The sequence below is a fragment of the Lutjanus erythropterus genome, chromosome 2 (genome assembly GCF_056507025.1).
Source record: "Lutjanus erythropterus isolate fLutEry1 chromosome 2, fLutEry1.hap2, whole genome shotgun sequence".
Taxonomy (NCBI): Eukaryota; Metazoa; Chordata; class Actinopteri; order Lutjaniformes; family Lutjanidae; genus Lutjanus; species Lutjanus erythropterus.
The window spans coordinates 44,776,098-44,798,886 of record NC_139318.1 but is presented as its reverse complement, the minus strand read 5'-3'; the positions used below and the strand labels follow the sequence as shown (position 1 = coordinate 44,798,886).

At 39.5% G+C, this 22,789-nt stretch overlaps 1 protein-coding gene across 1 annotated transcript in view; it reads left to right on the top strand.

The window, feature by feature from the left end:
• The window catches only part of chd6 (chromodomain helicase DNA binding protein 6), a 159,946-nt gene that overhangs the window by 72,166 nt on the left and 64,991 nt on the right, over nt 1–22,789 (top strand). The window contains exons 3-8 of the mRNA XM_084741045.1: nt 3,500–4,136; nt 7,359–7,491; nt 17,520–17,673; nt 20,013–20,162; nt 21,835–21,900; nt 22,085–22,146. Coding sequence (XP_084597171.1) covers nt 3,500–4,136; nt 7,359–7,491; nt 17,520–17,673; nt 20,013–20,162; nt 21,835–21,900; nt 22,085–22,146 — 1,202 coding nt within the window. The remainder of the gene's footprint in view (nt 1–3,499; nt 4,137–7,358; nt 7,492–17,519; nt 17,674–20,012; nt 20,163–21,834; nt 21,901–22,084; nt 22,147–22,789) is intronic.

Genomic DNA, 22,789 nt, shown 5'->3' with positions numbered 1-22,789 from the left:
CAGTCATATTTCCAAAAACGGTACACACCACATGTCAGTCAGTCTTTGAGTTTTATTTCGGCAGCATCATCGCTATTCTCCTTACAAAAATAGTAAATAAAATACTTTTTAAAGTAAATTTTTGCTGTGCCAAAATGCACAGAGCCCCTAAAAACTGCACACAACATAATGCAAGTGTGTAAATTAACATCCTTTACAAATGAAATGCACTTACACTGTCCTTTCAAAACCCTAAACTTGACTGCATATAAAAGTGGTAGATAAAATGTACAATAGATTAAATAAAAATATATACTTTTTGAAGTAACATGCTGGATTTAGCTGTTCCTACTCGTCAAATAGTGAACAATAATGAAAACATAAATATATGTGCTGCCCTCTCCTGGCACGCAATGTCTCTTCTGTGTCTTAGCTGTATTATGAGTTTGAGTTTTGACCCTCTGAGGTTGGTGTAGCCAGTCAGTGCTGAGTGTTGAAGCCAGAGTAACAGATTGAGTGAACTGTGTGAAATCATCAGCTGTTGTTTGTCAGTTTGTTTCCACCAAGCAGGGAAAATTATGCCAGAAAGTCTGAGCACACATGCCTTTTTAGTTCAGCATATGAAGTAAAATTGATCAGTTTATGTTAATATTACAGCAATCCCAATGCTAATTTATGTTAGCATGTCAATGGGAATTCCAATTATGTGTTAGCATCGAGCTAACAGGTCAAGTGCTAGTTATTTATATATACAAAATATTTAAAAAAAAAAGAATCACAATACTTAAGAGAATTATTTTTTTTCTGTTTACATACACAAGTTTCCTGGTTTTGAGGCTTTTTCCTTTGTTCAGTCATGGTGTGGTGTGGAACATGAGAACCCTGGTTATTCAAATCTCAGTTTATATGATTCTAACTGTGTCCAGGATTCTGGTTATCTGTTTCCAGTTGTATCTTGATCTCTCATCATCACAACCACTCTGTTCTGTACCAACAAGGGATGTTCAGAAACCAGGATCAGGTGTTTACATGTCACAGTATCCTGGTGTCTATCGCAGTTCTCCAGGTAACATATCTAGGATATGATTTCACCCAGGTTTCTGAAACAAGGAAATTAATGACATGCACAAAACATGACCGGGATGTTCCAAAAAACCCTGATCATCACCAGGATTGTCGTATGGATGTAAACGCACTGAAAGTTGAAGAGAGAGATGACAAACTCTAGTCGTAAAAACGAAAAGAATCGTCTGAAATATGCTAAAAGCCAAAAGTGAGACCAAGTGATTGTTTTGCAAGTCCCAAGTCAAGACTGACAAGTCCCAAGACATAAACTTTGGAGTTTGAAGTTGACTTACTGTTCTTTGTAAAACTTCAAATGTCAATAGAAAGTTGGAAGTTGTCATTTTTGACCTGCACATTTTGCATACTGCAGTTGTTTTTTTATTGACCACCTTCTAAAGCAACTGTTTTTCGTAGTACAGTCAGTCGTTGGAGACACCGTTACTGTGAAAATATTGAATAAGAATGACAATAATAATGAAGTGGAATCTGGGATTCAACTAATGCACAGAACAAACAAATAAAAGCTGGTCTCCAGTCAAGGCCGCAGTAAAAAAAGAATCACTGAATGGGCGTAGAATTACTGGTATAGTGACTCACGCAGGAAATTTCCACAGCTTTATTTCCAGCAGTACAACAACAACACGGTCATGTCACACTCACCAGTCTTTTGTTCTGAGACTCTCCTGGAACAGAGATGCTGTTTTCGTTCACTAATTAATTCCTCCTCACTTTGCTGTTTTTATGATCAGTGCAAAATGGACTCTCTCAATGAAAATCGGCACTTCCTGAAGATGTTTCACATTAAAGTATCCTGGAAAGGGAGGGTTTATATCCTATTAATCGCTCATGATGTGAAACATCAGTGCAGGAAGTTTCATTAACAGTAGCTAACAACTGACCCTGCGCTATGCCCTGTTCTCCTTAGTTAAGCCTGTCAAGCTGCTGCACTGCACATGTTTACAGTGGTAACGGTGGCAAATTTAACATTGAAATTGGAAGACGTTGTGGAAACACTTGGTCTTCATGTCCACAGAGAAATGAACAAATGCAGTCTCTCATATCTAGCTGACTGTGGATTTTGCTAGCTAAGATGATGATTCTCGCTTGCAGATTTTACAAGTGCTAGCTCATTTAAGCTAATGCTAACATTTAAACAGACAGTTCACCCCAAACATAAAAAGATTTTACATATTTTTTCTCTGGCCTGTAGTGCTGTTTATCCATCTATTCTGTTTTGTCGTCGACTGTCTAGTTTTAGAGACATCAGCTGTAGAGATTTCTCCTTTCTCTCCAAAATAATAGAAGTAGATGGCACTCATCCTGTGGCGCTCAAAGACCCGAGGAAATACGTTTAAAAAAAACCCAACAGCAATGCTTCTTTCCAAAATCATGACCTGGGTTACTCAAAATAATCCACAGACATTACTGTGAGCAGTTTCTTGTAGGAACTACTTTCCTTCTGCAGCAAAATCTAACTGATCTACTTTCCTTCTAATAGAAAGAAAGTAGTTCCTTCATGAAACTGCTTGCAAAAATGTCTGTGGATCATTTTGAGCAGCTGGGTCATGATTTCTGGAAAGAGTTATTGCTGTTAGGGTTTCAAACATTATATTTTTTGGTGGTTTGAGCACCACAGGACTGGTGCCATTTAGTTCCATTATATCGGAGAGAAAAAACTCTGCAACTCATATGAAAACAGCATAGATGCCTTAATAGCACTACAGGCCGGGGAAAAATATGTATTTTTGATGATGAGAACCCTGTAAAAGTAAATATGTAAAGTTACTGAAAAACTGTGTACATGATATAATGTTAATGGCAAAAAGCCTGAGGCTAAAGTTCATCCTAGAAAACATTGGTCAGAAGGCTGAAATCCGACGTGTATATGTTTGTCATAGACGACAGAAATACCCTTGTGGGAAAAGGAAGCGCAGGGATTAGCTTAAGTGCAGCGGAGATGGTCACTTGGCCAGACCAGCCCAGATCGCCTCAGGAAGAGAGCCGGGATAAGAGCTAAGTGAACCTGGCTCAGACTTAACAGAGCGAGCCAGAGAGAGATGCGTCATCGTCGGCCCGCTTTCAGTCTGCATAAGTCCGCATCTTCCTCCACGAACCCTCACACGCAACAAAACCTAATTTAACCCCTGGTGGGGATAAGCCATGAGTTTGGCAAATGCTGTGGTGTCTAACACAAGTTTGGCTGCAGGTAACATTTACTGCAGCTAGTTAGCCGGAGATGCTAATGTTTGTCAGCTTACCTTATAGCAGACAAAGATAAAGTTTAATTTTAAAGACCCGTGCACACGGCTTCAACATGTAGAGAAATGAAAAGTTTGACAGACCTGTGGTGCTTAGTTATGGTTGCTAATCTATGACTAGCTAGCTTCAGTAAATGTGTGAATGAGAGAAGTATGATAATGCTAAACTGAATTAATGACGTAGTTTTCTTTTCCAGATGTTCACTGGTCTCCTGAAGCACACGCCACCTCCGGCCTCCGCTGCAGCAGCCTCCTCCTCTGCCTCGGACCAAAACAGCAACGCACAAACCACAGTTCCCACTATCCCGCGGGGACACCTGGTCGTGGGCCCCAAGGACCAGCTCCGCCTCCTCACCCCCGTGGGCAGCACGGCGACGTCCAATCACTGCACGCTGGCCGGGGCCCACGCCACCAAGCACTCCGGAGGGACGCCGCGACCTCCGTCCTCCCTGAGCGAGGAGGACGATGGAGGAGGAGGAGGCCGGGTGAAGAAGAAACGAAAGAAAAAGGACAAGAGAGAACGGGAGAAAGGCGGAGGGGAGGGCGGGGAAAGGGAAAGCAGCAAACCAAAGAAACGAAAGGAGGAGAAGGAGGCGACGGTGGTCACGCTGAGGAAGGGTAAGGAGCCCAAGGAAGGCAAGGAGCGGAAGGAGCGTAGGACCAAGGGGAAGGAGGGGAGGAAAGGGGGCGGGACTGAGCTGAAGAATGCGGCGGGGGGGAAAGTGGCGGTCGCTGCCGTCGCCCCCGGACCCGCTCAGGTGCCTGTTAAGGTGCCTGGAAAAAGAGGAAGGAAACCGAAGGTCAAAGTCCTACCTCCTGTACCCACGAATCAAGGTAGGCAGAAACAATGGCTGGAGTGTGTTGTTTTTTTTCTGTGTGTGTGTGTGTTTTTGTGGTGGGTGTTGGTGATGGCGTTTGAGTGGTTGTGTGTCAGAGTCGAGTTAGAGTTGAGTGGAAGGTGCAAGGTGGTTGTGTGGGAGGATGTTCATTTAAACACGGAATTCTGTTGTATTTTAAGGTTGTGTTGAAACAATTAACCTCTCCATAAATTTGTCGATTGGTAGAAAAGACTGACAACAATTTCTGAGAAAGAATGGATTAATTGTTAATGTCATTTATCAAAATGCATTTATAGAACCAGTTTTGGTTTAGGTACCTTAAAAGTGCTTGGATTTTACTTTTAAAAAATTATACAAACCCTGCAAGTAACAAAAAAAAATGTTAATGGTGAAAATAATCATCAATAAAAGTCCTGTTTGTAACTTGTTGTTTGTCATAACTTCAGATGCCCCTAAAGCAGGTTGACTAGATGACTTAGATGCTTCTAATTCTGATTGACTTTTGGTGGTGCATCAGTTGTGTGTGTGTGTGTGTGTGTGTGTGTGTGTGTGTGTGTGTGTGTGTGTGTGTGTGTGTGTGTGTTTGAGTCTTGTGTGTTGAGTCAACAACCAAAGAAAAAAGTCAAACTTGTCATCTCACAATGAGCATCGAAGCTGGAACATTTCAGCACTAATTGGTAGGCACAGATGACGACTGTTGTGTTCTTAAATCATGATCAGACATGTCGGGATGAATTTATCTAACTGAAATGCAATTGTTGGATTCAGTTGAGACTGAGTTGTGAATTTGTGTGTGTGCACATATGTGTGTGAGGGTGCATTAGCATCGTTTAAAGCTTTAAAAAAAGATTTCTCGTGAGCATCAAAAATATGCATCAGTGCATGTCTGAAGATGAAACTCCTTGTCATGAACATAGATGAAGCCAAATATGAATTGTATACATTTTATATCTATAATCACAGCAGTGAAAGGTGTGTGTGCAAAGGTCAGAGTTCCTTTTCAAACTACAAGAGAGAATTATCATACTGATGGACATTTTTCAATTTTTTTTCACACAATTCTTTGAAGAAAATGTAATGAAATGCTTCTCAATAGAGGCTCCTCTTTCCTGCGTGCCTGCATACAGCTCGCAATACGTTCCAGCTGGACACAGCAAAAATCAGTTTTAAAAGAAGAGAAGTGTTACATGTAATATTTTTTATTACAGTCTTTGTCAGTGCTGAGTCGAATGTTGGCCTGTATGGAGCTGCAAAGTTTTCAATATTAAATAAATAAGCAATTATTTATCAAATGAATAATTACATGAATAAATTGTGGAAAACATAAATGAAACAATAACTTATGAAATAATTTAAGGAGTTATTATAACTAATTCGTTCTCAGAAAATCCTAATTTGAATTTTGTTTTACTCTCTATCGAACTTTATAGACATTTTTATTTCAAAATGCCCCCTCTTTCAGCCAATCACATGTCGCCTGCCTCTTAAGTTAGCAAGCTCAACAACTGCTCCCTGTCGTATCAAAGAAATTCTTAGATAGACGTAGAATCTCACATATTTTATTAGAACGTTCCTACGACTAAGGTGACTAGTGTAAAAGTAAGAAAACACTCAGGAATCATTGTTTCGCCAAATGTGGCTAACTTCAGCAGTGCTAGCAGCAGCGTTAATGTCCACGTCTGTCCTGAATGTGGTTAAACATGTGCTCCAGCGTCCTTATATATCAGTTTATTCTGATGCAGCCTACATGCAACGTTAAAGTTATTTTTTTTAGATCAAAATACTGACAAACTGCACTGATTTTACATCCAGGTATTAGCACAGAGAGGGGGAGGCTGCTGTCTGCTGGAGCTGCATCCCCAGCTAGTGGCAGGTGGCTACATAACAGTTAAAACTGTTAAAATTTCATTGAAACATTGATAATTCATTTAACCAACTTGCACAGGGGTGGACAACCTTCCTACCATCAAAAGAGCAATTTGTTTTTGCAAATCTGGCTGGAACCGCAACTGCTAAATTCTTTACACTTTTCTTCTTTTGAATTTGGCAGCTAGCCAAGGGAGACTGAAGAGTAGCAAGTGGCAATATTTAGAGGAAAAGGAGCTGAGCCACAGATGTAGACTAAGATGCTGATTTTAGTTGATGGAATATTAAAGATTTTTTTTACAGTTGGAGAATGCACAAATCACTTCAGGCTTATAATGATGATAAATGAAAATTACAGTGTTTAAAAGAGAAAAACAAACAGAATTCATTTCCAGATATTTTTTTTTGTTAAAACCTCAAGAAGCCAGTGTAGAGGGGCGAAAGAGCCACATACAGCTCCGGAGCCTCAAGCTGCTGACCCCTGGGCTAGTATTTCTGGTGCTGACTAGTGAGGGAAGCAACATTTAATCCATGAGTTGATCAATCGCGGACATTCCTATCTTTATTTATTTAGCTTAATGCTACCTATGTAACTGGCTAGCTAGATAGGTGGAGTTGTGAGGTTGGTTTATCACTCAGCAGCGGGCAAGTTAAGTCAGAGTTACTCGCAGTTTCCACCAGGCATGGCTGCATCATGTTACGGCTGCGCCACAGCAGCTGTAACACGATCTGCCGCGGCCGTTCTAGACAATGATTGTGCACCAGAAAAGCTGTGGTGCGTCCCAGAAGTGTCTGTCCAACCAGCTCCGCTTCAAATACACGGCAAATCTATTGATGATGGATGCCGTGTCAGTTAGCACAGAGCAGATCAAACGGGCAGGAAGTCAGGCACAGAAAAGGCAGAGAGAATTTTCAAAATAAAAGACCCTGTGCAGACTCATGATCATAAAGACAGACAGATAAGAAACTATTTAACCACGTAGCCTGCTTGTTCTTGGTAGAAGCACAAAGAGTAAGGATAGATGACTTAATCAACAAAATCTGAGCAAGTAAACATAATCAGGTGGGCAAAACGCTCTGCTGCTGAAATGTTTCTGAAACTCTGCTGGTGGGGCAGATCAGAACCGTGGCGCAGATGTGCCGTACTTGGTGGACTGGTTACCTCAGCAGGGTTTTGATTCTAAAGATGTTTCTCAGATAAGTGTGAAGATCAAAAAGAGACAAACTCTCCCTGGTTTCTCACGGCATCAGGAGCTAGATAACAACAGTTTTTGTACAGACATGTTTATGGAAATTATCATCGAGCCCTAAAGACGATCATGCTCATGTTTTTCACTCCTCTGTCCTCCAGCACCTCCTCCTACCCCAGGCCTCCACTCTAAGGTCCCGGGGCAGGTCCACAGCAAGAACAATGGCCGGGCCAACAGCAAGACTCCAGTCCCCCCAGTCCCCTCAGCGCCAAAACAGAGGGGCCGCAAACCCAGGTAAGACTGTCTGACTGGTTCGCAATTTACTGATTTATAAGAGGGCGAGAAGAGGGCAGAATGGGAAAGAAAGGCTGTGGTAGAAAAACCCAAGGAAGTGGATACTGATGCAGTAAGGCGAGCTAGAGAGAGCAAGGCGGCAGTAAACCTGTCATCTGCAACAAATTATGCAGCTCTTTTCCGAGCGTCTCCGTAAAATTTCACTTAAAGGATATATTTTGGCTTCTTTTTTTTGCTTCATTGGGGAGTCAGAAAAGATGAAAAGAGTTGTATTCAGACCCAGGACAACGTGGATACACAGTGTGGTACCAGAGCAAAGTGAGCAGCTAGAATGAAGCTTAGATTCTGAAGTTTTGGAAATGTGCAAGATTGAATTGGCTCACCAATTTTTGGAAATTGGATCTGAGATGCAGTGTGATGGATGAACAAACAAATAGACAAGGGCTACTCTAAAGGCCTGGAAACAGAGAGGAAACTACACAAAAGGCTTTCCCCTGCAGCCTTTTCAGTTTTTAAAGCCACTTATACACAAGTCTCTCCTGTATGTGGGGAGTCTGTTACCTCATTTAGACAAGATAATATACAGAATGCATTGTGTATATATCTGATGTAGATGCATTTATGGCACACTTTTCTAATCACAAATTCTTATTCTATATATTCCAATTTATCTAACCTGTACGTAGAGCTACAACAATTAGATTAAATGATTAGTTAGTTGACTGTAAAGTAATCTGCAGCTAGTTTCATAAGTAATTAAGGTTTGTGGTTTATTTTGTCATGCCCCGATTCCAAAAAAGTTGGGACGTTGTCCAAAACAAATAGAAACAGAATGCACTGATTGTATTCAGTTGAATACAATGCAGCCATTAACTTTGTTTTTTTTGTTTTTTTTTTGGAAATACACACTTATTCTGAATTTGTTGCCTGCGACATGTTTCAAAAAAAGTTGGGACGGGGATAACAAAAGACAAAATCAAAAAACACACACAATTAGTAACAGGTGACAGCATCATGATTGGGTATTAAAGGGAGGTGTTCAAGACTCATTAAAAGATTCAGAGAATCCAGAGAAATCTCTGCACATAAGGGGCAACTAGCATTGAACATCTGTGACCTTTGACCCCTTTGTAGTAAAAGAGTTAAGGTACTAGACTGATTCTTGACACTGAATATCTTGTCTTTGTACTGTATCAGTTGAATATAGGTTGAAAAGCTTTTGCAGGTCTTTGCATTCTGTTTTTATTTACATCTTCTATAAAAACCCAACTTATGGATTTGGGGTTGTATGGTTGAAAAGTGAATATCTTTGTGTTTTGGACATTTTGGTTGAATTAAACAACCCATATGAATGCATGACCCTGCGCTGTGAGAAATGATAATGGTTACTTTTCATTATTTTCTGCAGATAAATCCGACAAAGAAAATAATTGTTTGCTGCAGCCCTACCCGTAATCATTTTCAACTGCAGACCAGAACTTCACCATCTTGAGGCTTATATTCTAACATAATATTTAGAACAAAATCTCATGCATAACTCCACCTTCTGTTCTTCCCAAGTGTTTCTATCCCTCGTGGGATCCATAATTTCCACAACAAACAAAAAACAGACACACTGACATACTGCTCATCGTCCTTTCATGCAGTCCTCTGCACCTTTCTCCCCAAATTGTTCCCTTTTCCTTCTTTTTCTTTCTTTCTTTCTTTTAGTGGGTGACTTTCTCTAAGTTTTGTCTGGTTGCTTATTTTTAAATAAGAACACTCTTAAGAGAATATATGCAAACAGAGATCAGTAATTGGGATTCTTGTTGTATTTTTAAGCATATGGATGTCACAAAGTAATTCTGGTTTAAGCAGACATCCTGACTTCCTGAAGATAAATGACATAAATTGTAGAGCATGGCAGGAAAACAGGATACGAGTCGAGTTGTGGCTGTTCACAAAGAGACTGGAGAGATGAGTGCAGATCAGAAATGTATTTTTGGGTGATTTCAGCAAGAAAGAGAACAAAGTTGAGACAGGTTATGATACTATAATGTGCAGGAAAGAAAGGAGGCTGATATGAAAGAAAGAAAGTCAATATTCTCCAGTGGAAGAAGTAGAAAATGTAAGTAGCGTTTAAGATTGAAAGTGTGAAGAAGAAGAGAAAAGGGAAAGATGTTAGAAATAAAGTGTGAAAAAGTGGAGGGAGAGAGAAGAGATGAGTCACTGATGTCAAGTTAAGAAAGGCAACAGCGGACTGATGAGAGACAAGAGAGAAGGAAAAAATGAAGATGAGTGGAAGAGGAAGAGGAGAAGCGCTGACGAGACTAAAAAGGGATAAAGGTAATGGAGGGAAAATAGATCACAATCACTGCTGTGGAAGAAGAAGAAGAAGGAAAGAGATGTGTTTAGTGAGGGTAAAGAAAAGACGAAAAAAGGAGAGGAGGAACGTGGATGAAACCTGAGGGGAAAGAGACGTGGTTGTCGAGGAGAAAGAGGAAGACGTGTGAACTTCACAGACTCGGGTCATTTCCAGGTCGGGCGCTGGTAACGGCTCGCGTTTTGTTCGGATAACACCAGTCACAAGAAGATTAGAAAGTCCTCATGTGGTGCAGTTCTAATTCCATCTTAATCTGTTGCTTTGTCTTTTCTCACCGCTCACTTTGGCTTTGACTTCTTTTAGTAGGGAGACAGAGAATAACATTAACTGGGACAGGAGAACCTTTTTTTTCCCCTCCATCCACAGTTTACAGTACAGTCTTAAATTCACCAGTCCCTCTCTGCACTGCAGACGCCAGCTTCAATTCTTAAAAGAAGAATATGACTAATAAGGGATCAATGGGGGTCTATACATTGCCAGAGATGTAGACGCTGTTTTCATGAAAGAGTGTGTTTTCACATTAATATCTCAATGTGTTTTTATCATACAAGCATGATAAAATATTGACAGAAACCTTAACATTTATACTTTACGATTCCACTCACAAATAATATTAGATTTGTAAATTTACATGAATTAGATTAGACATTGGGCCTCATGCAAGAACATTTTCTTATTCTTGTCTTAAATTTCTCTGAATTTTTTTGTATGAACACGCCACGTCAGATTCAGGAAAAGCTCGTAACTTCAGAAAACCGTGTAAATGATCCACCTGCATGGTCTTGTAAATTAGCATAATTAACGCCCTAATACCACCATATATGGCTGCGCTTCCTGCTCAGTATGTCAGGAAGTGTTCGTTCATGAAAATGGCACCAATGAGAAAAAAAGAAGAACTTTACAAGTTTGGAGTTTGACGTCCTGCTGTCAGAGATCCATAAAGGAAAATCTGTCATTTAAACAGTGTCGGCAGTGAAATTAAAAGACCTGCTGAAGCAAAGAAATGGGAAAAGTGAGTGGTGTTAATGCCATGTTACCGAAGGGCTGGACTGTCACTGAAGAAATGTCTCGATATGAAAATGACTTAAGAGAAAACGAGAAAAAAAAAAAACGACTCGCCACAGAAAGGGACGATCTGTGATAGGAGAAGGGGAAGTTTTCATCACGGAGACAGAGGACAGAATAAATGAGGACGTTCACCTGGACAGAGACTTTATAAACCTGCATGTGCAGATATACAACCAACACACTTGACAGCAGGTAATAATAGATCAGTGAACGAATGATGAGAGCCTTTATATGTAAATTTACATGTATATTATAATTTGAAATGTAGTCAAACAGGGTAACCATGAAGTGTAATTTAAATTTCAAACTCAAAATGTCTTCAAACTAATGAAATATTCAGTCATTAGTGAAAAACTTCAGTGTGGATATCAGCAGACTGACTGCACATGAATCTATGACAGGTCTGGACCACTCGGAAACTGTGTTCGCATCTGAAAGAAAATTCAAAATACGAGAAAACTGGTGAATGCGACAAGTTCTCTTAAATCACTGGGACGCACCACTTAAGAACAAATCTGTTGGTACGAGTGGTTCTTGCATGAGGCTCATTGTTTAGCTCAGGAGCTCCGTCTCTGCCGTTCACACTCACATTCACACTTTCTCCTCCCTACTTACCTTTAACTGACACACAATCAGTGACATGAATAACTTTATAGCCACATATTTATCCATCTGAATGAGCTGAATGGGTCATTTTGTCATCTTTACATTTCAAAGATCCTGTGCAACAACTTTTTACAGATATTTCTGCACATGGTCAGAACTGCTCTTCATGATGTCTCTGTTTTCTGTTGATTTAAGAAAAAATGACAAACCTGGCATCCATACTGCTTCCATATTGTTATAACAGTTTTTTGCTGAACTCAAAAGTGTGAAACCCTTTGGAATCACTGGGGTTTATGTTGCTGAAATTTACAAAAATATAATATAAATATATTATATATAAATACAGGAACGTTCCTTCTTGGCCATTCAGATATAGATTTCTGAGTTTACAAGGTGCAATTGAATGCACCATGAAGTCCCTGTCCGTGTGACAGCAGAGGACAGAAGCACCTCGCCTGTGAATGACACCAAAAGACGGTCGAGACTCTCGGCTCAGTTTTTTTTTTTATTGCGGGACTATTTTGGTGCAGACATTCACCTGTCAGTGTGGCGGACAGCCTTCCAAGATTTACTCACCAAATGGAAAACCCCACCTGTATTTTACTCTTGGCAGGTATTCATTTCCGACGCTGCTGCTTCATCGTCTGGTCGGCCGTTACAGAGACCAGCTATCAAACCATTTACGACCAGAATCAGCCGGTAACGATCAGTGACTGATCAATCAGAGCACAACGTTATTTAACATTAAAGCCAAAGAACACATTCAGATTTAATTCTCTTTAACCTGAAAACTTTCAGTGTTTATGCATCAATTAATTCAGAAGCAGTTTGACTAACTTCTGTACCTGATAGTACAGTTGTTACTTTTCCTCCTTTGTTTCTGTCTTTGAAATGATTTTATGAGCCCATTAATGTTTTTTTTATTTTAAATTTCACTGCTACAATGCTTGTTTTTGTCTTTTTTATTACCATATATTAGTTTTGTTACTTCATGCAAAATAAGCAAATATCATCTTGAAAATGTCAAAATAACAGTGCCGCTCTGTTAAAATGAACAGCTTCATGGCAAAATAAAAAAGGGCTGCAAATAAGGATTGTTTTTTTTTAACAATTATTTTCTCTATTAAATTGAAGGGATGTTTGGTCCATAAAACATTTGATAAAATGGAGAAAAATATTGATTGCTTGGGCTTTGGGAAAAAGTAAATGTCTTTTTTTTTGCCACAGCTGAAAGATATTTAGTATCTTTAGTATAGTAGTATATTTAGTAAAGCTGAAATCAAAGATTTGGACAAAGATTTTGGAATTGATTAATCAACTATCAAAATAGTTGGCGATTTTTTTGATAGATAACAGCTAATTAATTAGAGGGATGAAGGGATAGATTTTATTGATCCTAAACTTCTTTTTTCTTCTTCTTTTTCTTCTTAATTCTTATGTTGCAGCAGCAAGTTATCAGACATCACATGTGGAAAATAAGATTTAATTATTTCAGCACCAGAAGAGAAAAATAAATAGAGAAATAAATAACAAAGAGAATTAAAATCGCTTAAGTCTTGGCATATTCAGTAAGTATTTATAAAGTGTATGAAGAATACACAATATAGAGAATATCTACAAGAATATTATAGAACATTATACCAAAATAAAAAAAATATAGAAAGTCACACTACACTAAGTCGACTTATTGTTGCAGCTCTAATATGAAAAACATTCGGCGTGTGTGTAACCATTTTTCTAAAGAGCGGTCTGCAGTCCTTAAGCGGGATGCAGTGAATACATGATGATGATGACGATGATGAAGTGATGAAGGAGTCCAGATGGAACTGCCCCTGTGTAGTAGTCCTGCTTTTCTGTGTAAAAGCACTAAAATCTTTGGACAAATCATTTCAATTAATAAAACATTAAGGCTTAATGTGTTTCAAGTTTTCATCATCAGCTCATTCATTAAAAATATCGGTCACTGTATATATTAACACAAATTCATTCTGGAAACGTTCGTTTTGCTGGTTTTTGGTCTGTTTCCTGATGGAGGGTTGGGGTTTGTTAATGAGCAGGACTGTAGAGGAGCGTGCAGCCGTGAATCTGATATAACGTAACACTGTTCAGTGCTTATTTTGTGTGATATAAAGCTTTGTATATGTACCACTGTGGCACAGCAGTGATGGCAGTGGAGCTGCAGTCTCTCGCTCTCTGTGAGGTTTATCAGTGACGACAGTCTCGTGAACGGGGTCAAACGCGGGTCGAATGTATGTTCAGCAGAGTGAGTCATACAGTATGTGGCTCTGCTGTATAAAACAAGTATGAATTAACAACAGAACATTTGTGTCACTCGTTCACAGTGCTGTCCATTCAGCGGACGGCTCAGGCTCTCAGTGTTTGGGATGTCATTTGGACACATTTACATATTTTGGAGACAGAATTAAACACTAGGGATTTAACGACCTGTTGGATTTTGCAAGGGCTGTGAAAATGCAAACTGTGATATTGCATGGTTAATTATTTTATTTTATTATTTTGGTTTTATTTTATAAAAGGACAGCTGCATTGTTTTTGTTGTGCAGTTGCACGTACACAATTCATGCAGTCATTGCCAAAGACAATTCATGCCAACTTTTTGCATGCGCTTAAAGTCACAGCTGCCTTCTTTTATTTCATTTTATTAAAGAAGGAAAGCAAAAGCACTTTAAGTTAAAAGGAAAAACATTTATGCATTAAGATGAACAAAAAAAGCTCTACACATGAGATTTATTATATAAAATATTTATTTATAAAATAGTTGACATTTGTCTTTGTTTTTTAATATTGTGATAAATATCATATTGTGGACTTTTTATTGTGGTTTTATCGTATCGTGAGTTTTTTGGTATTGTTGTATCCCCATTAAATACAATCAAAAAGACTAGCTTGAAAATTCCTGGATGTTAAAAGTTCATCTGCAATTTTCTGTAGTGGTCTCAGTAATATTTGTCCTTAAAGGGATAGTTAGTCTACTCACCCTCATGACGATTGAAGGTGGGGTTTAGTTCTTTAGTCCACAAAACACTGCTGGACTTTCACAGGAAAACGGTGATGCAGAATCATCAGAATCAGAATCATTTTATGTTTTTTGTTGGTTGTTTTCTGAAGTTTGAAAACTGGTCACCATCCACTTCAAATGTTCGGGAGATTCTGCAGCGCTGTCGTTGTTGTTGTGGGTTAGTAGATAATGTCTGAATGTTCATTGTTTTGGGGTGAACTATCCCTTTAAGGTGCAACGAAGTAGCATATCACCTGATACGGTTCAGTTACGTTTGAGTCAATAAATGTTATTAATGCAGTTGCAAGAGCAATATTTTCCACTCTTCCACACTTGTTTGATTTCAAAGGGAACTTATTCTACTTCTAATTATAACTATTCTAATTATCTATTACCTCCCTCTGCTCTTTAATTTGTTTCTATCTGCGGGACGTCTCTCATTTTTCTATGAGTCACTCTGTATTGAGTGTTTTATCAGGCTGATTGTTATTTGGGGTGCTCTAACTGTGCTCTCTCCCTCCAGCTTCTCGGTGCATATAGAGCTGTTTCCTCTCTTACTCTGCTCCTTGCTGGACTATTTCTGGACTGTGCTGTTGTTCCCTCCAGATGAAGATTTGTTACTGTACTGTCTTTGTGTGCGTATGATGCACTATAATGCATCATTGCGCTGTGACGCACTGGCGACGTATGGACTGGTTATTGATTTCCTGTGTGAAGTGGGTGTGTTGTGTGTGCAGACCCATCGGGGCGTGGACCATCCTGCTGCGCCCTCATCCTGCCAGCAATAACCTTGAGTCAAAGCCTATATGAAGCGCAACGTTTTTATAAGTATTAGGGCCACGCCGCATTTTGTTTCAGCATCAACACGGTGATGTGTGTGTATGAAACAGTCACACTGCAAGAAGCATAATGTCAAGTAGCCACTTGGATCATATGTGACGCATGAGTTTCTGAGATCTCTACAACATCGATATGATCAAAACCTGTTGTATTCAGTCTTAATTATCAACTGTTCTGCAGCCAGCAGCCTGCGTCTGAGTGCAAAATCCAACATGGCTGCCTTGTAGTGAGATTCACATTTTTGGGATGAAAATCTTTGCCAGTTTTGAAAATGTTACAGTAAGAATAACAGTTATATCATTGCTGATATTTCAATATGAATATTTACTGTAGTGAATTAACCTTTAATTAATAAAATAATAAAATAATGTTGAAAATGTGTGACAGAGCCAGTACATATGATAAGATATTTGTGGATCCTTCAATCATTATTCTGTTGAATTTAATGATGCAACCTGCTTATTCCACCACAATCATAAATATCACTAAAATAACTGAAATATCATCTTTAGAGTGGAAGTTTGTGTATTTATTTGCATTTTTATATATGCAGCTGCTCACATTTCAATAATTTGTGTGTTGCAAACAGTTATAAGCAAGTGAGCACTTGAGTGAGCCAATAATGACTTTTTAGAATATTTAATTGATTTTTGCTAAAACAGTTCCTGGGCTATCGGAATAGTTTGCTGCACTGAGCATTTCAGTTTAGAAGCTGTCTTTGCCAACAGAAATGCAAAATGAAAAAGTTCCTGTTTGAAATTAAAAAAGAATTTTGCCTCTGTGATGGTATGAGGGTGTGTTAGTGCCCATGGCATCATGGGAAACTGTCTGTGAAAGTCCCATTAGTGCTGAAAGGTACATACGTGTTTTGGAGCGACATATGCTGCCATACAGACAACGTCTTTTTTAGAGACGTCCCTGATTATTTCAGCGAGACGTTGACAAGATGCATTCTGCTCATGTGACAGTTAGTGTCCTCAGTTCCCAAACACTTACTGAATGTTGTTAAGAGAGGAGGTGATGCATCACGGTGGTAAACCTGCTCCTGTCCTGTCCTAACTTTTTTTGGAACGTGTTGCACTGCATCAAATTCAGAATGATTATATATTTTCAAACAACAATGAAGTTTGTCAGTTTGAACTTTCTTGTCTTTGTACTGTATTCAACTGAATAACCCTAAAAAGTATTTACACATCATTACATTTTGTTCTTATTGATGTTTTAAACAATACCCCAACTTTTCTGGACCCGGGGTTGTAATATGAATATATCACAATTCCTCTACTGTCTCTAAAATGGCCATGGACCCCATGTACATAAATCCTATTTTTTTATTTCTCAAACATGATTCTTCCATCTCCTTTATAAAACAGCATGTTGCTTCTTTAGCTCAGGGGTCGGAGTAGCTAGTGGATGACATCTTAGATCAGAGGTATGTGTTTAGAGATCCACGGACAAAAGCTTCTTTGCATTTTCAGAAGTGCACAGTTGCGGTTTAAGCGGCTGGTATGTTTTCATTTCTCCCTCCTCCTCCACCTTTTAATCTGATCTCTACAACTGTACAACAATATCTGTTTTCAAATCCCTGCTGTTTTCTCGATCTTCACTGTGTCACAGACACTTTCTGATGATCTGATCAAATGCCTCCTGTAGTAAACTCAGAAATCACTCAGAAATGTGTCACATAAGAAAAGCTGCAGATGATCTAACTACCATATTCCTGTCTTTCAAAAAAAAATCATGTTTCAGTTGCTTTTGCCACAAGTTTGCAAGTAAGTCACTCGATCATCACCTCTTTGGACGTAAGCCAGGAAAAACCCTGCTTTTTCATTCAGCTCCTCTGCTCTGGTTTTCTGGAATCTAACTGGCAGCCTTCTGGTCCAAAGTGTGCTCCAGTCTTGTTGCCAGCATCACCAGCTGCTTGGTCTCAGCGGTTGTCCCTTGTCCTGGTGATAGTGTCTCTATAAGGACAAAGTGAGGATGAAACCTCTGTATCAGATATTACTGTCTCAATCAGCTCCCTGTACAAATCCTCGGGGAGCAGCAGAGTTTCCAGCCTCTGGCTCGGTGAGGAAAACTCTGCTGCAGGCGACTACAGCTGCTAATTACTCATCAGAATTCCTCTCCTCCCAGAGATCCTGGCGCAGCGCCCGTGGAGAAGAAGAAGAAGGGAAAGAGGAGAAACCAGGAGCTGGCTGTCCAGGAGGGGGCGGAGAGTGACGACACTACCTCAATGTCAGCCCTCAACATGGGTGGAGAGGACAGCCAAGACCCCCTGGATAACGCGGTGAGTGGACAGAAAGACTGCTGTTTTTCAACCCAAATGCTGTTTGAAAATGGGTCAAATATTTTTGTGTCCGTTAGTCATCAATAGTCAAAACATTTTAAGTAAATTTTAATGCAAAAATGGCAGAAAATGATGTTTTCTTTGGTTTTAAAGTGACGAAACAAGACATTTTAAGATGTCACCTTTGACTTTGAAAAACTGGGATGGACATTTTCTAGTCATTTTCTGTTTCAGTGCAGTATTAAGCATGATAATTAATCTTAGTTGCTATGATTTAGTTGTACTGATTTGATGATCACAAATAAGTAAAAAAGAAACAAAAAAGTTGAACGCTGGACCCTGCTCATGTTTTACCTGCTCTGTCAGCAGCCCTGCAGGAGAGATGCACTCTGGGATTTTAAACCTGAACTGTGAGCTGGATGCATGCTTTACTTTCTTCTGACTGTGTAGAAAATTTTTGCGTCACAGATGACACTTAGAGGCGTTAATAACACAGTCAGAGAAAGTAAAAGTGTGCTTCTGAACACACCACATCTCTCCCGCCTGCACAGCAACGCAAGAGCCAGTCTTAGTTGGACTTGTCGCTTTCACCAATTTTCTCATATTTAGAATTTTCTTTCAGATATGAACCCTCAGCCTACGCGGCATTAGAAGCACTCATCTTTCCTGTTTCTTTGCTGTAGAAGGTCCCTTAATTCCACTGCTGACACCGTTAAAATGACAGATTTTCCTTTATGGATCTCTAAAAGCAGGACGTCAAACTCCAAACTCATAAAGTTCTTTTTACTTGAACGCTTCCTGATATATGGGGTAGAAATAGTAGCCTTATCGGGGCATTAATTATGCTAATTTACAAGTCTCATGCAGAGTCTCGTGCACTTAAATATGCACAGGTGTATCTGAAGTTGTAAGTGTTTGCTGAATCTAGTGTGGCCTGTTTGTATGAGCCCTTGGTACAAAAAAATGAAAGAGAAATTTAAGATAATATGAAAACGTGTGAGGCCCAAAGGAAAGAAACAAATTGATGTTTTGCATTTGATGCTGAATTTACATGAAGCCAAAAATGACAGAGAATTTACTGGAGCTGTTTCACCTCCCCACTCCGTATGCAAATAAACACTTTTGCAAAATGCGTTGTTGTTTTTAACCAGCAGCCTAATAGTAGCAACTCTCAAAATTGCTCAATTTTTTAAGGGAGTCTGGGGATATTGTGGTTACTAGTGTGTTCACACACATTTGCAGCTCATGCTGGCAGGTAAGGGAGCCCAAACAGGTAATTTGCATCACAATGAACCAAATAATGAACTTGGAGGATGTCAGTTGAGTAGGCGGACCTTCAGCGTGGCCCCACACGGTGCTGTGTATCCTCAGTGCGTCATGGGTGCACTCACACCTGTACTTAGAGGTGTCCACTTGTGATCAGACCACCCAGGGTGCATGTTAATGTGAGGTATGAACAGGCTCTTAGACGCAAAAACATGTGAAGGTCGATAAATACAGACGTTACCCTTTAGAGGTAATATTTAAGATCATTTCAGCTTTTGTTAAAGACTTTAGTTTTACATGATCGGACAAATTAGAGCTTTGCCAAATGCACCAAAGTTCACTTCTAACATGTTTTGACAAGCAGCAACATCCTGATTGCAACAGGAAGCAGATGGAGTTTTATGGCTCGCTTTCTTTAAATCAGAGAGACATTCTTGTAGACTTAAAACAGAAGGTGAGTTGTTCATTTCCTAAAGATATCAGGTTATTCTAATTAATTTGACAGCTGATATGCCTTTAATGATCTTACAGACATTGCAGCATCAACAGTGGTTTTAAAAAAGCAGTAATACAGGATGCAGAACATCATCATTATCATACCGAACATGATTTTTAAATTACGTCTGTTGTGTAAACAGCGTTGGACATGATGTTCCTGATCGTTTAATTACCTGGTGTTCTGTTGTTAAGCAGCTCATCTGCATGTTCAGTTAAAAAGATTAGAGATAAATTACATTTTTTTTCTGGTTTTCCTCCGTCTTTGCATTTCATTTTTTTCCTTCCTTCCTCGCTCAAGACTTTCTGCTTTTTCGCCTTAATATCTGTTATTTCCATTTCATCTCATCTCTCCTTTCCTCTCTTCTTCGTCTTCACACTTCTCCCTGAATTCACCCCTAAATATCTCACTGTATTGTTGCCTCCATTTCTCCACGTCTGAATCATCTGCCTAAACCTCGTCTATTCCTTCTCCATCTTTAATCTTCCTCAGTTCTTCCTCCTCTCTCACCTCACCTTCCTCCCTCTTTTTGTCACTAATCATATCCCTCCTGTTTTTTTTTTTTTGTTTTTTTTAGAAGCGGCGTTCAGGACGTCAGGTCAAGAGGAGGAAGTATAATGAGGATTTGGACTTTAAGGTGGTGGACGATGATGGAGAGACGATCGCAGTTCTAGGAGCCGGTCGCATCTCTGCGCTCAACGCCACCGCGCTGGCATGGCAGGCTGAGGTGAGGGAGGACACAGACTTCTTCTCTCCTCCTTTTTTCTCTCTTTATTTCAGTTTATTTTCTTGTTGCACGCTGCTTCATTTTTGTTTTAAAATGCACCAGTAATATAATGATATGTAATTGTCCAGTTGCCCACTGCAGATATGTTGGATATGAAGATGTTCTTTACATGAAATAGTTTGTGGGGTCTCTCTGTCTGACAGATCACTACCAAAACTTTCATCAGCATGTCTGACAACTGCCAGTCAAATTCTGTCTCTATTTTTAGTGTTTGGCTGTGGAAAATCGTTGTTTTAAGTAAATTCAGTTGGTAGATTTGAATGCCAACACTCAGTTTCTAGTGGTTTTTTTTTCTATCTAGCTGAACAGGTCTAAAGTAGAGCTGCAATGATCAGTTGATTAATTGAACTATGGATAATCAATTGTTTCTTTCATTTTTCAAGCAAAAGTGTCAAACTTTAAGTGGTTCCAGCATCTAACGTGAAGATTTGCTGCTTTTCTTTGTCATTCATGAAAGTAAATAAAGAGTCTTTGAGTTTTGGGCTGTTGGTTGGACAAAAGAAGCAGTTTGAAAAACTTCAGACCAACGATTGGTGACGTGATAAGTCGAAAATTGCAGCTGCCTGCAATGTGCAGGTCTGAAACTTTCTGGAAACTTTCCTGTTTGCACCAATTCTACAAGATGAGACGGTGCATCATCTCTAGAGCCAGACAGATACAGTTTACTCCTATATTATTGTTTTGGTTTTTTTTCTTGTAAAAACAGAACTTATGGAAATTGTTTCATTTATTTATTTTTGTTTGTTGTATAGTGTTTTTTAATATATACAGTAAAATGAAAACAGAATCCAAGAAAAGATAAAATACTGTAAAGTAACAAAATAATTAAAACATAAAATATCAGCAGAATTTTTATACCTTTTAATACTGACGGCAAAAATTCAATATCGTCATCTGTCTCCATAGCAACGACTCTGTATTTCTGTTCTACCTGCTATTGACTAAACAAAAAGATGTGTGGGGATCATGCGGTTGAACAGAGTGAGAGACGGTGAGTGGCAGAGGGTGACGGTGAACACTGAATTTACAGCTGATGAGGTGATCCTCTCCTTCCTCCATCTGAAACCTCAGCCATTAGCGATCGTTTGTTTGGGACTTAACCAGCTGACTTTGCTACGAGCTGATTGGCTGTCGAAACGGGTGATACCCCTTACATTCTGAAACCAGCCACTGGTGGCTTGACAAGCTGCATCGCAGGCGATGCAGCAGCTGGCTTGAGTCGAGTCGAGATCTCATTGTGAATCTTTTGTTTGAACTGACCTTAATAAAATAAAATAAGAATGAAGTGTCTGGCAGAAAATCCTTACTTAATGAAGATTATAATGTTGATGTTTTGATTCAGTTTTATGGTCATTATAGAGGCTGCAGTTCACACTGTACTGCATCACATAAACAAAGTGCACAAACTATTTCCTCAGTGTGAAACGCCACCGGATTTTTGGCTGGATTTGATGTAACACACACATTTTAAATCATGCGAGGTGCTTCAGTGAATCCTTTATTCAGAGGGAAGTCTTTTATTACATTGCTGCTGTATGATTCGAACACGAACTCGGTGAACTGACCTTCATCTTCGCAGGCTGCTAATCTTTTCTGTCTTCCTCTCCCTCAGGAGCCACCTGAGGACGAGGCCAACATCATTGAGAAAATTCTGTCTGTCAGAATAGCAAAGAAAGAGGTGAAGAGGAAGGAACACACACACACAAATTCATGAATGAAGTACTTGTTGTGGATTATAAATGTATTAAATGTTTTTTTTCCCCGCTCACTCTAAAATCTACTCTCCTGCCGCTCTGTGTATTTTTTTCTCCTTCACTTAATCTGTTTCTCTGTCTCGCTCTCATCCCTCTCTTCCTCTGCAGACTTCTTCATCAGAGGACCAAGCGGAGGAGACAGAGGAGTTTTATGTCAAGTACAGAAATTTGTGAGTCTTTCTTTATCATTTATTTATGTTAAACATGCAGCTAATGCTTCCTTTATGTCAGCTCGTTGGTTATAATTGGATTTTCCGTTGCCGTCCACTGACCACCTGCGAGGAAGGCAGAATATCAACTCCATTAACTCTTTTGAATCCAAAAATGACCAGATTTAAGATAAAACAAGATCAAATGTTCCTTTATTAGTACCACAACAGGGAAATGTTCATTGTTGCAGCAGAGAAGTGGATTGAAAAACAGAAAGAACAACCATCTCTAGTGTTTACAGAGAATGGTCTGAAAAAGAGAAAATATCCAGTGAGCGGCATCTCTCTGGTTCCCAGAGGTCAGAGGAGAGCGGCCTGACTGGTTTGAGACAGAAAGGCAACAGTAACTCAAAGAACTACTCGTTACAACCGAGGCATGCAGAAGAGCATCTCTGGACGCACAACACGTCCAGCCTTGAAGCAGATGGTCTACAGCAGTAGAAGATCACACCGAGTATCACTCCTGTCAGCTAAGAACAGGAAACTGAGGCTACAATTCACACGAGTTCTACAGAGTTAGACAATAGAAGATTGGAAAAACGTTGCCTGGTCTGATGAGTCTCAATTTCTGCTGCTACATCCTTTATGACCACACTGTACCCAT